Source organism: Myotis nattereri, assembly GCF_964212035.1.
Source record: "Myotis nattereri genome assembly, chromosome: 6".
Classification (NCBI taxonomy): domain Eukaryota; kingdom Metazoa; phylum Chordata; class Mammalia; order Chiroptera; family Vespertilionidae; genus Myotis; species Myotis nattereri.
The window spans coordinates 75877347-75891498 of record NC_138081.1 but is presented as its reverse complement, the minus strand read 5'-3'; the positions used below and the strand labels follow the sequence as shown (position 1 = coordinate 75891498).

The 14152-nt window shown below is 38.6% G+C and overlaps 1 protein-coding gene across 8 annotated transcripts in view; it reads right to left on the bottom strand.

The window, feature by feature from the left end:
* Nucleotides 1-14152, bottom strand: part of MAP7 (microtubule associated protein 7) — a gene marked incomplete at its 3' end in the record, with an annotated part of 140794 nt that overhangs the window by 75375 nt on the left and 51267 nt on the right. The window contains exon 1 of one of the 8 annotated variants that reach the window (XM_081093878.1): nucleotides 13085-13252. The exons of the other annotated variants lie outside the window; for them this stretch is intronic. Coding sequence (XP_080950004.1) covers nucleotides 13085-13106 — 22 coding nt within the window. The 5' untranslated portion in view covers nucleotides 13107-13252. Of the gene's footprint in view, nucleotides 1-13084; nucleotides 13253-14152 lie in introns of those variants that run through there. 8 annotated transcript variants of the gene reach the window in all.

Genomic DNA, 14152 nt, shown 5'->3' with positions numbered 1-14152 from the left:
GATTCATAGGCCGATGCTCACCCACTGAGCCACACCGGCTGGGCTTTAATATGTCCTTTAAAAATTTGATGCCATTTTTGGATAAGCTGTAAATAGGTCCAACAAAAAAAAAAAAGGAAAGTAGGCATTCCCTTTATACAGGTATGACCATACCATATGTCTTAAAAATAGACTTAAACAACGAACATGCTATTTATTATTGTCAGAAAGGTGGGTTAAAGCTCAAGGTGTTTGGCATTCCATGGGTGATTTTTAAGATTTCTAAAAATTTCCTCGGCCAAAATAATATTAATCATGCTACTTGGAGCTTCAATTTTTAGACTTTAATGAATAAACATTCAGCAAATGACCTATTTAAAAATTACTCTTGAAGAAGTTTGGCCCTGCCCTCTGTTACTCTCTCGAGGCAAGATGTGCTGACTGAATAAGCATGCATCTTTGTTAGGTTTCTCAGTTTTCATGCGATTCCACTATTAATTGTCAACATAGAGTGTATGCCAGAAATGAACCACGGAGTACAAGATCTTGTACTCACTATTATTCAATAGTTAGCGCATAGCGCATGCTCAGTTTCAAGAAGCTATATTTATGGAGAATATACAGTTGACTAATTCTCGTGGGTGTGTAAAATCTAAAATCTAAAATCTAACGCTGCATTAAGTCAAACTAACAGCTATGTAATGAGCCATATTGTCTTCTGTAAAACCTCCTTTTAAGGTCAGTCCCAACTTTAGCATGTTAGATACACACACTCTAGAAAATTAATCTGTATTGTATGCACTGGATGCTCAACCTGTTTTTAATATTTTAATACTTATTTCTACACTAAATAATAGCCATGGCTAAAAAAGAACACACAAAACCTTAAGCACTTATACCAAAATCAGCATATTTTAAACTAAAATGCATACTCTCACATGTATACCCCACAAATTAAAAAATTCAAACTAAATATTTCTGTTTCTTTTCTTAGAACGTCTCTTTCCTTTTTCCAATACAGCAGAAATAGGATATAAAGAGATGTGTTTTAATATTATTTCAAATAAGGCTTATACTTTATGTTTTTTTGTTTGTTTGTTTTTTTAAATATATTTTATTGATTTTTTTACAGAGAGGAAGGGAAAGAGATAGAGAGTCAGAAACATTGATGAGAGAGAAACATCGGTCAGCTGCCTCCTGCACATCTCCCACTGGGGATGTGCCCGCAACCCAGGTACATGCCCTTGACTGGAATCGAACCTGGGACCCTTCAGTCCGCAGGCCGACGCTCTATCCACTGAGCCAAACCGATTTCGGCATGTTTTTAAACTGTAATACTTAAGACAAAATAAAGCCTTAAAGATTGGCTGAATAAGCATCCTTGTTTTAAAAAAATACTTATATACTTGGTGCTTTAAGAAAATTGAGAAAAATACTGTTCTTTTCATTCAATTTATCCTGAAAGTTATCACTCAAAACATTTTAAAGCAATAACCTTCATATGTTGCTGTGCTAAAATACAATATAAAAGGGAAGGGGAAAAAAAAGCAAGGAAGTCCAAGCAATTAGAAATAAGCTATTTCAAGACTTCTGAAAGAATGTGCAGATTCTGGGACTTATATAACCATGCTCTGGGATCTGTGGTGATGGGGTTCAAGGCAGGCCACCCCAAAATGTTCCACTTTGGTGTATTGATTATTTTGAAGTAGTTACTCATGAAACAGTAGGTGCAAGGACACTCTGAGCCTCCTTCGTCTGCCTGAAGCAGGAAATAAATCTCATGTGAAAGGTACCCTCCCTGCTCCAGGGAGTGGAGAGGTGCCCTTATCACCAGAGAGAGAAAATTCAAGGCTGAGAAGGCCGTGCAAACAAACTCTGCTTAGTTTCCTCACAACTAGTACAGGAGCCTACGTTTCTTTGTCTTGTCAGTTCTTCATAAATTTGTTTCTTTGTCTAAAAGGTATACAAACAGCCTGCTCCAGCAATTCCTTCGATCCCAGACCTCTGTAGGCACAAAATTAAATTTGTCTTTTTTTCTCTCCTGTTCATCTGTCTTGTGTCAATTCAATTATTAGACCAGCTACAAAAATCTAGGAGGGAAAAAGGAAAAGTTTTCCTCCCCTACACTGAGAAACACACACGAGCTTCACTGCAATAAGGTCCACTTGACAACACTGTTATTTAAACCTTTGTATGTGTGATGAGAGTCAATCCTTTTACAAGGCTGTGCTGGTGAAAGAACAATGAATTCTCATCAAGCATTCCCATTCTACAAAACGGAGTTATAGCAATGTCTGAGAGATCCAAGATACAGAAGGAAAAGTAATAAAATGATCCTTTCAATCAGTTGTTGAGAAAGAAAGACACAACTATTCATATTTTATTATTTGAAAGAGGCTTCATGACTAAAAGAATCCTTCTCGCCTTGGCCGGGTGGCTCAGTTAAAGCACCCTCTCATTAACCAAAAGGTTGTGGGTTCGATTCCAGGTCAGAGCACATACCTAGGTTGTGGGTCTAATATCCATACGGGAGTTAACCGATACATGTTTCTCTCTCACTTTATGCTTTTCTCTCTCTCCCCTTCTCTGTCTCTCTCTCAAAATCAATAAAAAAACATATTCTTGGGTGAGGATTAAAAAAAAATTAATGAAACAATCCTTCTCCATCCATCCTTTCCAACTGCCCACTGTACTGAGTGCTTATGCCCAACGTGCTAGGCCCTGGGGATACAATGGTGGTTGGGAGCAGGCATCAGCCTGCCCACATGGGACTTAAGGCTACAGGTCATAGGCATCCACCAAATGACCACACTGATGAAGGTTACATCATATATTGGGATAAGAACTCTGAAAGGAAAGAACAGTTCTACGGTGATATGTAACAAAGGAGCCTGAATAAATGCTATTTAAAATCAGTGGGGCTTCCGTTAAGCCTTTGGTTCTTCCCACCAACACAATTCAGGACACAACTCTAGGAAGAAAAACAGTACAACTAAAACAACTTAGAATCCAATATTTATTTCCAAGGAGATTTCTTCATTTAATTTGTTTTTAAATAACAATTTTACCCCTACCACATCATAAATGCAGATTTTTTAATGGAATGTAATTCCCACCATGGGATACTGTACCTATCCTACTAAAATATTAAGATTTTAATACTTCAGTGTAAAATCAGTATCTTAATTAAATTGTTATTTTCAAGAGAGGCTTTTTTGGGATATACGACATTCCCCCCCCAAAGTGGCTAAATTTTCTCGGAAGAGGAGAGCTAAGTAGCACAAATCAATAGCCCATTTTTTGAAGATTACTACAAAACCAGCAAGCAACTGCAAATGCATGGAGGCAAAAACCTTTCTATTTTTCTCCTGGGTATAATTTCAAATCATTCTGATGACAGCTATTGGCTGCAAGACCTGTGTACAACATTCAGCAAATTTCAAGCAAGCTTAATAATTAATGAACATCCTATGTCATTAATTTATAATAAATCAAAGCTACTTTAGAGTTTTCAAATGCACTGCTTAAGATTCTTCCCAAATGTAAACTAGCTGATGGTGACAGCCCTAAAATTCCTTGATTTGAATGTGTCATAATACACCTTCTGAAAATCCAGCCAGTGTTCAAGGAGGGAGTTAAGGGTTCTGGAAGTGGGCAGGCTACCGAATTACTTTCCGGAATTAGTGAGAGCTCTTCCTGCAACTAGATAGATGTGGAAATAAAGAGACTTCCTTCCCAAAACAGGAGAAAAGTTATTTTATTATTATGATTACTTTAGCCATCAGGATTCTCACCTCTTTCCTACGAGATAAATTCTGGTGAATTAATTTGTGTGTGTTTTTTAATTCTTCATGTCAATGGTTCTCAACCTTTTGGCCCTTTAAATACAGTTCCTCATGTTGTGACCCAACCATAAAATTATTTTCGTTGCTACTTCATGACTGTAATGTTGCTACTGTTATGAATTGTAATGTAAATATCTGATATGAAGGATGGTCTTAGGCAACCCCTGTGAAAGAGTCATTCTACCGCCAAAGGGGTCGAGACCCACAGGTTGAGAACTGCTGCTTCATGTCCATATGAAGCATTTGATTAAAAAAAAAAAATTTCTTTTTAATCCTCATCCAAGGATATTTTTTGCATTGATTTTTTTAGAGAGAGTTGAGGGGAGGGAGGAGAGGGAGAGAGAGAGAGAGAGAGAGAGAGAGAGAGAGAGAGAGAGAGAGAGAGAGAGAGAGAGAGAGATGGATGTGAGAGAGACACATCAATTGTTTTGCCTCCTTCACACGCCCCGACCAGGGCCAAAGATGGAGCCTGCAACGGAGGTATGTGTCCTTAACAGGGAATTGAATCCAAGACCCTTCAGTCTTTGGGCCAATGCTCTAACCACTGAGCAACCAGCCAGGGCTGGTCAAAAATTTTTACTGCATTTGGTAAAATAATGAACTTTAAAATAAAATTAGTAAACTGAGTGAAAAAAAAGCTTCAGAACATTCAGCCTAAATAATTTATTATTGCTACTTATGCCAACAAAGACAGACCACGTGATTTTAACTGTAACTAGTGACAGAGAGAAACCTTATTACATTAACCCTTAGCTTCCATTAGTTGTGTCTCTGTAGTTCCCAGTACCTCCCCACAATTTGTTGTTCCCTGAAGCCCTGATCCCTGTTTCCTTTGTTAAAATTCACTTCTTTCCTGTGAACTCCTAGGCACGTAGAAATGAATAAAAATGTGTGCCTTTTTTCTTGTTCATCTGTCCTTTGTTAACTTACTTCACAGGCTGCCAGGCACTTAACCAAAGAGAGCGAAGGAAAAGTTTTTTCTCCCCAACAACTACTTAGAACTGTAAAAGAGCAACAATAGTCAATGAGGGGAAATTCTTCCATGGATTATTACCTAATTAGTAAAAATAAAGGTACTAAAATAAAAGTAGTCTGTACCATGAATAACTGCTCATAATATAACAATAAAAATTATTAGATTTTAAATATATGAACTGATACTGAAAGGGAATACACAAAAATTGCTAAAGGTACATTAGGATGACAAGATTATGGTGATTTTCCTTTCCTGTTTTTGCCAAACTTTCTGGAATGCTTTGTTAAACATTGAGAATTTCAGATATAAAAAAAAAAAATTCAGAAGCATGCTTACAAAAAGATGATTGAAAAATAGTTATTTTTGTCACTAGAAATGGGTTTATCTCCCTAATTCTTGACCAAAAAACATTTACATATCACAGAAAACGAAAGGAAACAAATCTGTCCTGCTGTTTTTCATTTCAAAGGTTGTCTGAGTTCTTCGAGGTAGAAAGGGTCCTCCGTCTCATCCCCACCTCTTATTACAAGCAAATTTACCATTTCCTGGGTGGTGACTTGTAGAACCTGGCCTCATCCAGCATCATGAACCACAGAGCTCATCCCTTGCTGTGAGGGAGCTGACTTAACACACACCACAGCAAAGCAAAGTCCACGATTTATCACAGAATTAAAAAATATATATATTAACTGCTCTAAACGTACAGCACAATTAATAGCTCCTGAAGAACACAGCTCTTCTCTAGACCTCATTTCCATTTCACGCATTCTAAGGTGTGTGCACCTCTTAGGTTCCCATGACAGAAATTCTTTCGTTATGTTTTTTTGTTAATCCTCACCCAAAGATATTTTTTCCATTGATTTTTAGAGAGAATGGAAAGGAGGGAGGAAGGGGGAGAGGGAGAGGCAGAGAGAGAGAAACACTGATGTGAGAGTGACATATTGACTGATTGCCTCCCCCATGTGCCCTGACAGGGGCCGGGGATCCAACCTGTAACCCAGGTACATGCCCTTGACTGGGAATCAAACCCAGGACCCTTTGATATGCGGGCCACCGCTCTAACCACTGAGCACACAGGTCAGGGCACAAGGTTTCTTCAATCAACTTAGTTGCTGTTGGTTACAGCCAGTATGAAGTCTACGAAAAGTCTAAAACACTATACAAAATTGACACAACTGCCTGGCCGGTGTTGCTCAGTGGTTGAGCATCGACCTATGAACCAGGAAGTCATGGTTCAATTCCTGGTCTGGGCACATGCCTGGGTTGTGAGCTAGATTCCCAGTGGGGGGCATGCCTGAGCAGATGATCAATGATTCTCTCTCATCAGTGATGTTTTTATCTGTTTCTCCCTCTCTCTTCCTCTCTGAAATCAATAAAAATATATTTTAAGAAAACAACAGAAAAAAAACCCTGACACAACAGAGAGTTACCTTAAAAGCCCCATCTTATTCCTAACACAAACTGTACACCTTTAAGGATATTTAAGAAAATACATAAATATTTAAGAATATACTTAAGAATGTTTTACAAATATGCCAAACTCCATATATTTGATAACTAAGAGAACTCTCACATTTGTATAGATATACTCATGTATGTAAACAGCTTTCGTTTAGTTCTTGATGTTTTCACCTAATCTGAATCCAACTAAAATTCCTGAATGACACACTGTGACCATGACTATTGACTAGTATTAATAGCCCTGAATTATAAAAGCATCATACTTAAATGCTTCCATATTTAAATTATGTATTTTGATTATCAGAAATACAAAATTCAAATATTCAAAGCAAGAAGTCTTGAAAATGTTAAACTTTGACTCAGTACTTTTGTAACTCTTGTGTTACAAAAAACCATGAAAACTCGGCATTGTTAATCTTAGATCAAGCAAGCGGAAAGCTTAAATATTAACTTTTACCTTCTTGGTTCTCCATCACATGTTACTTGCTGTTAAGGCAGTGTTATTTCATTCTGTCTGCGATAAGAAACCAAGAAAAATTTGTATAATATATCAGATTATGATCCAGAAATGGATTATGGCACTATCTTTTTAAATAGAATAGGTCTTGTAGAATAGTGCCTTCTAATTAAGAATGATTCTCATGTATTAAAAACTTAACCTATGTTTTGAAACTGGCCTATAGGTCAACTGCAAATTATTTATTCATGTCACCTTGAGGTTCTGATAAGAAAAACAGTATAATGTCAAGATAGTACACAAACACTTACAAATTTTGGTTGAGACAATATTCACCAGACATTGTGAATGACTCAGTGAAATGCTACGAAAGAGGATTGGTGGCTTCCAATGTGTGATTGCATTTTAAGTGATAAGTGGTAAATCTTGGAAATTGAAATTAACATCTTTAGATTTGTGACAATGTATTACTACCTTAATGCCCTTCTTATTGATTGAAGTTTGCCTCTGTTCTTTCATTTTATTTCTAGAACATATCCAGCAGATTTTTATCTCTGAACCTGAGCAACTCTGGTTGGACAGCGTAGAAGATTTACTCCCAACACACATTTCCTAGAAAGAGAATTTTTCACTTCTGTCCTTGATACGCCCCTGCCAGCACTCTTTCCGTATGAATATGTGTATTTTGTTATAAAGGAGGAAGTTACTCCATTTAACCTAAGATACTTTGAACTCTCAGGAGGTTTAGGCAAGTGAATGATGGTACTGAAAAGTTCAATTGCATTAATGCTTATTTCAAAGATCACCCAATCTAAATATCATCAGGCTCAGAAAAGTAAAAGTTATGGAACATCAGAGAAGCATTTTCTCTGGATAAATTTCTACCAGATTTTTATACAGAGTAAAGTGGCCAATTAATATATTTTTAGAAGTTTGCTCCTATATCATTTAAAAGGCAAATCGTATACCGAATGATATGTATAGAGAATTAATAACCACAACCATGATGGTCATTTACTGAACATCTATTATGTTCCAGACTGTACCAGATGTGCTAAACACTGTCTCATCCATGTAGTCTTCACAGTGAGCCTGCATGGTACGCAATATCCTCCCCACTGCACGGAGATGAAAGCCAAGGCTCAAAAAAGTTAAGCAATTTGTCTAAGGTTAATGTCTAAATCGTGAATAAAATCCACATCGATTTGACGTTAAAACCTAGTATCTTAACCACCATGCTACAGTACTTTCTAAAAATATTTTTTCTAAACATGGCATTACAAATGTCCATAGTCTTTTTACTGTTTTGGTTTCTGCCCCCACCCCACCCACCGTTAATGGTACTTTGACAAATATATAATGTATTTAAAGTCATAGAGGTTTTTTTTTTTTAAAAAATATATTTTATTGATTTTTTACAGAGAGGAAGGGAGAGAGATAGAGAGTTAGAAACATCGATGAGAGAGAAACATCGATCAACTGCCTCCTGCACATCTCCCACTGGGGATATGCCCGCAACCCAGGTACATGCCCCCGACCGGAATCGAACCTGGGACCTTTCAGTCCGCAGGCCAATGCTCTATCCACTGAGCCAAACCGGTTTCGGCCTGAGCAGAGTTCTGACCTCGTCTGGGGCTCAGAGGAGGAGGGGTCTCTTGTAGCCTGGGACCAGGCATTTTACCACAGATTATGCTTTCTAGAGTCCTTCATGTAATTCCTTCTCACCAAGGAAATCCACTTTTTGGTTTTCTGTTCTGCTAGGCACACGGTTAAACATCTGTCACAGGAAATAGAAATATTTCCTGCTGACTTTTTCTTTTATTTTTTCCAAAAGTTGAAACAAATCATTAGTGCTTTGTCAACCATTAAAAAAAAATCATCATGTTCTACTGCAGTAAGACCCTTGGTTTTACATAAAACCATATTCTTGTTTCTATTATTTTGTGTGTTTTATAAAGAGAGTAGGTGTGGCTTTGTTGCCCTACTGAAGACTAGATATTGATTCATTAATGTGACAGATTGATGAGGTGCCTATTGGTTGCCAGGCACTATAGTAGGCGCTTGGGATGCAGCAGTGAACAAAACAGCCAAGATTGGGGAAACCAAGATGGTGGCATAGGTAAACACTGGAAATTGCTGCCTAGCACAACCACTTCAAAAATACAACTAGAAGACAAAACAGACATCATCCAGAACCACATCATCCAGAAGGCTGGATGAGTGGAAATTCTACAAATAGGAGGAAAGAGAAAAGCACACTGAGACTCAGAGGAGGTGCGGAAGTGAAGTGCAGAGGTACGGAGGCGCACATGGAAAGGGCTGGCAACTGAGGATGCGGTTGTCTTTTTCAATTGGGAGGGAGTCACAAGCTCCCAACTGCTCTGAACTCCAGTTCTGAGCGAGTCTCTGGGGACCCAGACTCATATGGGGAGAAACTGGACTGTCTGGCATCGGTCGGAACTCGAGGGCGGCTTTCCCTCAGAGGGGCTTGCAGCAATTACCGGGACACTGAGACGCAGGACCTCTTAGGGTAGCACTAAGGATCTGCCATAGCGGTTTGCTCTGCCCTGTTGATTCCCTGAGACCCCGCCCCGACCAAGCTGTGGCAGAGGCTTTTGCATATAAATGACCTGGCCCTTAGCAATCTAAAATTACCTAACAAACTGCAGCTGGGCCAGACAGACCCAGAACTTCCAAGAGGAGGCCCAAGGCCCCACAGCAGCTTGCATTGCTTCACAGCTGGGCCTCATCTGGGCACCTCCAAATCCCAAACAAAGAAGAGGAATCTGCAGATCTCTCCATAGCTCCTGCTGGGTAGCCTCAGGCAGAGGCTAAATTAGCACCTCCTTAGAGATCCAAGAGCCAGTGTACCCAGTGGTCAGAGTGGGACCATCCAGATTACAACTCCTCAGATCCATAAGGGACACACTCAGGGGGCAGACCCAGTGAGCACCAAAGCCCCACTGAAGCAAGTCTTGCCCCAGAAGGGTGTCTCCAGCACAGAAGTTCTCCCACTGTAGACACAGCTGATTTTCACAGCCAATTGGCCTGGAGGTCAATTCCTCCCAGTGATACCTACAACAATCAAGGCTTAACTACAACAAGGCTGTGCACAAAGCCCACAAAGGGGTGCACCAAGAGTGTCCACCTCAGGTAATTGGGGAGGCTGAGCCACTGGGCCCTTATAGGGCACCTAGCACAGAAAGCCACTCTATCAACACAGGGAAGCATAAAAAATGCGGAGACAAAGAAACAGGTCACAAATGACAGTAATGGAAGAAAGCAAACTATTGGATATAGAGTTCAAAACCACACTTCTAAGGTTTTTCAAGAATTTTCTAGAAACCGCCGATAAATTTACTGAGACCCTCAATAAATCTAGTAAGACCCTCGAGGATATGAACAAGGACTAACTAGAAATTAAGCATACACTGACTGAAATAAAGAATATTATACAGACTTCCAACAGCATACTAGAGGATTGCAAGAATCAAGTCAAAGATTTGAAATATGAAGAAGCAAAAATCACCCAACCAAAAAAAAACAAAAAGAAAAAAGAATCCAAAAATATGAAGATAGTTTAAGAAGCCTCAGGGACAACTTCAAGCGTACCAACATCCGAATTATGGGGGTGCCAGAAGAAGAGAGAGAGCAAGATATTGAAAACCTATTTGAAGAAATAATGACAGAAAACTTCCCTTACCTGATGAAAGAAATAGACTTACAAGTCCAGGAAGCGCAGAGAACCCCAAACAAAAGGAATCCAAAGAGGACCACACCAAGACACATCATAATTAAAATGCCAAGAGCAAAAGACAAAGAGAGAATCCTAAAAAGCAGCAAGAGAAAAAAAATCAGTTACCTACAAGGGAGTACCCATACGACTGTCAGCTGAGTTCTCAACAGAAACTATGCAGGCCAGAAGGGAGTGGCAAGAAATATTCAAAGTGATGAATGCCAAGAATCTACAACCAAGATTACTTTATCCAGCAAAGCTATCATTCAGAATTGAAGGTCAGATAAAGAGCCTCACAGATAAGAAAAAGCTAAAGGAGTTCATCACCACCAAACCAGTACTATATGAAATGCTGAAAGGTATCCTTTAAGAAGAGGAAGAGGAAGAAAAAGGTAAAGATACAAATTATGAACAACAAATACACATTTATCAACAAGTGAATCTAAAAATTAAGTGAATAAATAATCTGATGAACAGAATAAACTGGTGAATATAATAGAATCAGGGGCATAGAAAGGGAGTGGACTGACTATTCTCGGGGGGGTGGGAAGGGGGGTGCGGGGTGCAGGAAGAGACTGGATAAAAATCGTACACCTATGGATGAGGACAGTGAGGGGGACGGGTAAGGGCAGAGGGTGGGGTGGGAACCGGGTGGAGGGGAGCTATGGGGGTGGGGGGGGGGAGAGGAACAACTGTAATAATCTGAATAATAAAGATTTAATTAAAAAAAAACAAAAACAGCCAAGATTCCTCGGCCGCATCAAGTGGACATTCTAGTGTGAGGGGACAGACGATGAACACTATTGCTTCAGCTAGTGATAACTGCTAAGGTGAGAATAGGCCAAATAAGGATAGAAAGCAGTTTTTCTGGGGTGTTGGAGATGGGGCGGGGGGGGGGGGGCGGAGAGGTTACTCTTAAATCTTATTACAATTACTCCAGAGCAGCTTGATGATGAAAACAGGGTCTGCCCTGCAGCTGTATGGACTTTCCTGAATGATCAAGGGGTGCCATGTGAAGTGTATAGAGCACAGCTCCCCTTTCCTCTCCACCCCCCAAAAGTCATGTTTTCACATTGAAATTTTAATTTATGGAAACAATAAGCCTCTATGTTTCCTACTTTTCCAAGGTCTACTATATATCAAACTAAAAGATGGACACTGGACAAGTAAGCCATAATCCAGCATCTTAGAAAAATTTGTTATTTTTAAACCACTTATCTAAGATTTTTTTGATTAATTATCTGGATTTATAAAAATATTTCCCCTCTATTTAAAATTTATCTATTGGACATTTACCCAATTTTCTTACTGAGTAACCCGTATTTTAATCAACTCAAGCAATCTTATTTTAGCACATTTAAGTAAGTCATTATGAACCCAGAGCTTATTATGCATCAACGGTCTTCTGCTAATACTTGAATACTGTATGTAAATATGCTTTCTGTATAGAAATATATGTTTCCATAAAACAGACTCATTAAGTACGAAATGAATTTGAGAGTGACTTAACTGAACAAATACACATAACACCAAACCAGACATTAGGTGAGGCACTTCACCTCTTCTCTAATGTATACACAGCCCTACAAATTAGAGATTATTCCCATTGCACAGTGAGGACACTGACACACTTATACAGTAAAAATAACTTGTCTAAAGTCACAGAACCAGGGTCAGAGCTAAAAGGCAGACTCAGATCCAGTTCCAGGGATGTTTCTAACATGTCACTCTGACTTTATGTTTTATAATCATACCAAAAGCAAACCACTATTGACACCAAAAGCCATCTCCTAATGGTTATTGGATACTGACATTATATATGACATATTTCTTTCCTAGATCAGATGTGTTTTTATTCTAAAATTTGAAAATATTACCTATGAAAATGAAGATATATATTTTAAAAGGGCAAGTTATTTAGTAAATAAAGCAGCTTTATTATGCTTAAAAGGTGATTAAAAATACCCCTCCAAAATGAAGCACATAGGATTCCGAGGAGCATAGTTTTCTCAGTAAAGCCCACACGTGATTCAGTTCTTACATGCTATGAAAGTGGAAGCATTCTGGTGAGCAAAGTTAAAACAGAGCTCCCCACAAGCATCCCTCTAAACAGGAAAGCAACCATCTTTCAAAATCTTCCTGATCTGATCCAGATACCAATATTAGGAACCTTATGAAATCATCAATAAATTATGTCCAAAACTTTTCTTTGGAGAGCAGTGTAATTATGCGTGTAGCTTGCTACTGCCTCAATCCAGTCCTTTCTTTAAGAAGATCCTAAGAGTTTTAAAGAATTTTCTCTTTTTGCCAAAAGAAAAAAAGGTGGGAACATGGGAATAACAGTGGTTTGCCTTTAGTTTTTATAGAGGCTCCAGGACAATGAAGACAAAATATAAATCCATTATCTCTAGAACATAATAGAGTAATTAATTTCATTAAAATTTCCACTGCTTTTTCTATGAACCTTAAAACCAACAAGGTTTCCCTCCCCAAACAAAAGGATCTATTAAAAGATTTCCTACTTTGCACATGTTGAAAGTGATAATTTGTCAAAACTGGTTTAAAGAGTGCCCAATTCCTGTATTCCCTTATTAAGAGTTTCAAAGTACATTTTAAGCCCAAGAACTTACAGTCCAGCTTAGTATCTTCCATCCTAAAATCCTTCTTTCTTGATTATTCTGCAACATATCTGCATGTCTTCCTCTTGCTTTGGGCTCCTCAGCCAGGCAAAGACCAAAGAATCAGGGACGAGGCCATTTAATAGTCCTAAGTATTATCTCTCACACAGCTCGAGGTACACTCAGGAGACAGGCAAAGGGTGGCGAGACATGCAACTCTACAGCCACTGTTTTTTAAACAGTAACCTTGTTCACTGAACCAAGCAAAAACCAAGAAAGGCTTCTGTTCAAAAGAGCCAGTGAAGCTCAAATGGGTGTGGGCTGGGAGCAGGGGAGGCCGTTCCTGGTTAAGAAATGGTTGCTAAACATCAGTTTGATCTCAGGGATTCAAACTCAGCTGGGGCCCCAAACAGGATGTGCATTAAACCTATATTAAAAAACTTAATTCCTTACCAAAATCATCTAAATGTTATTTGCTCTGTTCCCGGACTCTTCTGCCTTTTGGTTTCCTGATGTACTAAAAATGACATTTAAAACCCTGAAGATTATGGCCGATTTTGTTCCCACACCAAAAGCATCTGAAAAGGGTGATCATTAAGAATTAGTCAAGCAGAGAGACCTCTGTTCTTTTTCTCCCTTCACTGAGAACAGACAGAGAGCTGTAGAAAAAAATGCATGAAATGAAGTTTCACTGCCCTTCAAAAGGTCCAGAAGATTGACTTGCTTTAGCAAGGGTTGAAAATTCTGAAGGTCTTCAAAGAGTAGAGGAAGAATAAATGAATATAAACATAAATGTTTTAGAAATTATTTCTAGATAAATGAAGTATAGATCCTCAGAATTTATCTTTTTCCAGACCATGATAAATTGCATTATAAACTGAATTCGACATTTCTATCACGACTTTACCTTAGGCTTGTCTTTAAAAGGACTTTTTGTCTAGGAGCAGACATAGAGAGGGAATGAAAAAAGGATAATGTTAAGTCCTCACTGTGCCCTTATCAGATTTAAAAACATGTGACATGGGGGCCAGAGTACTTTGATTAAAACCAATTAACTTAAATTAGTTTGGGTGAGCAATG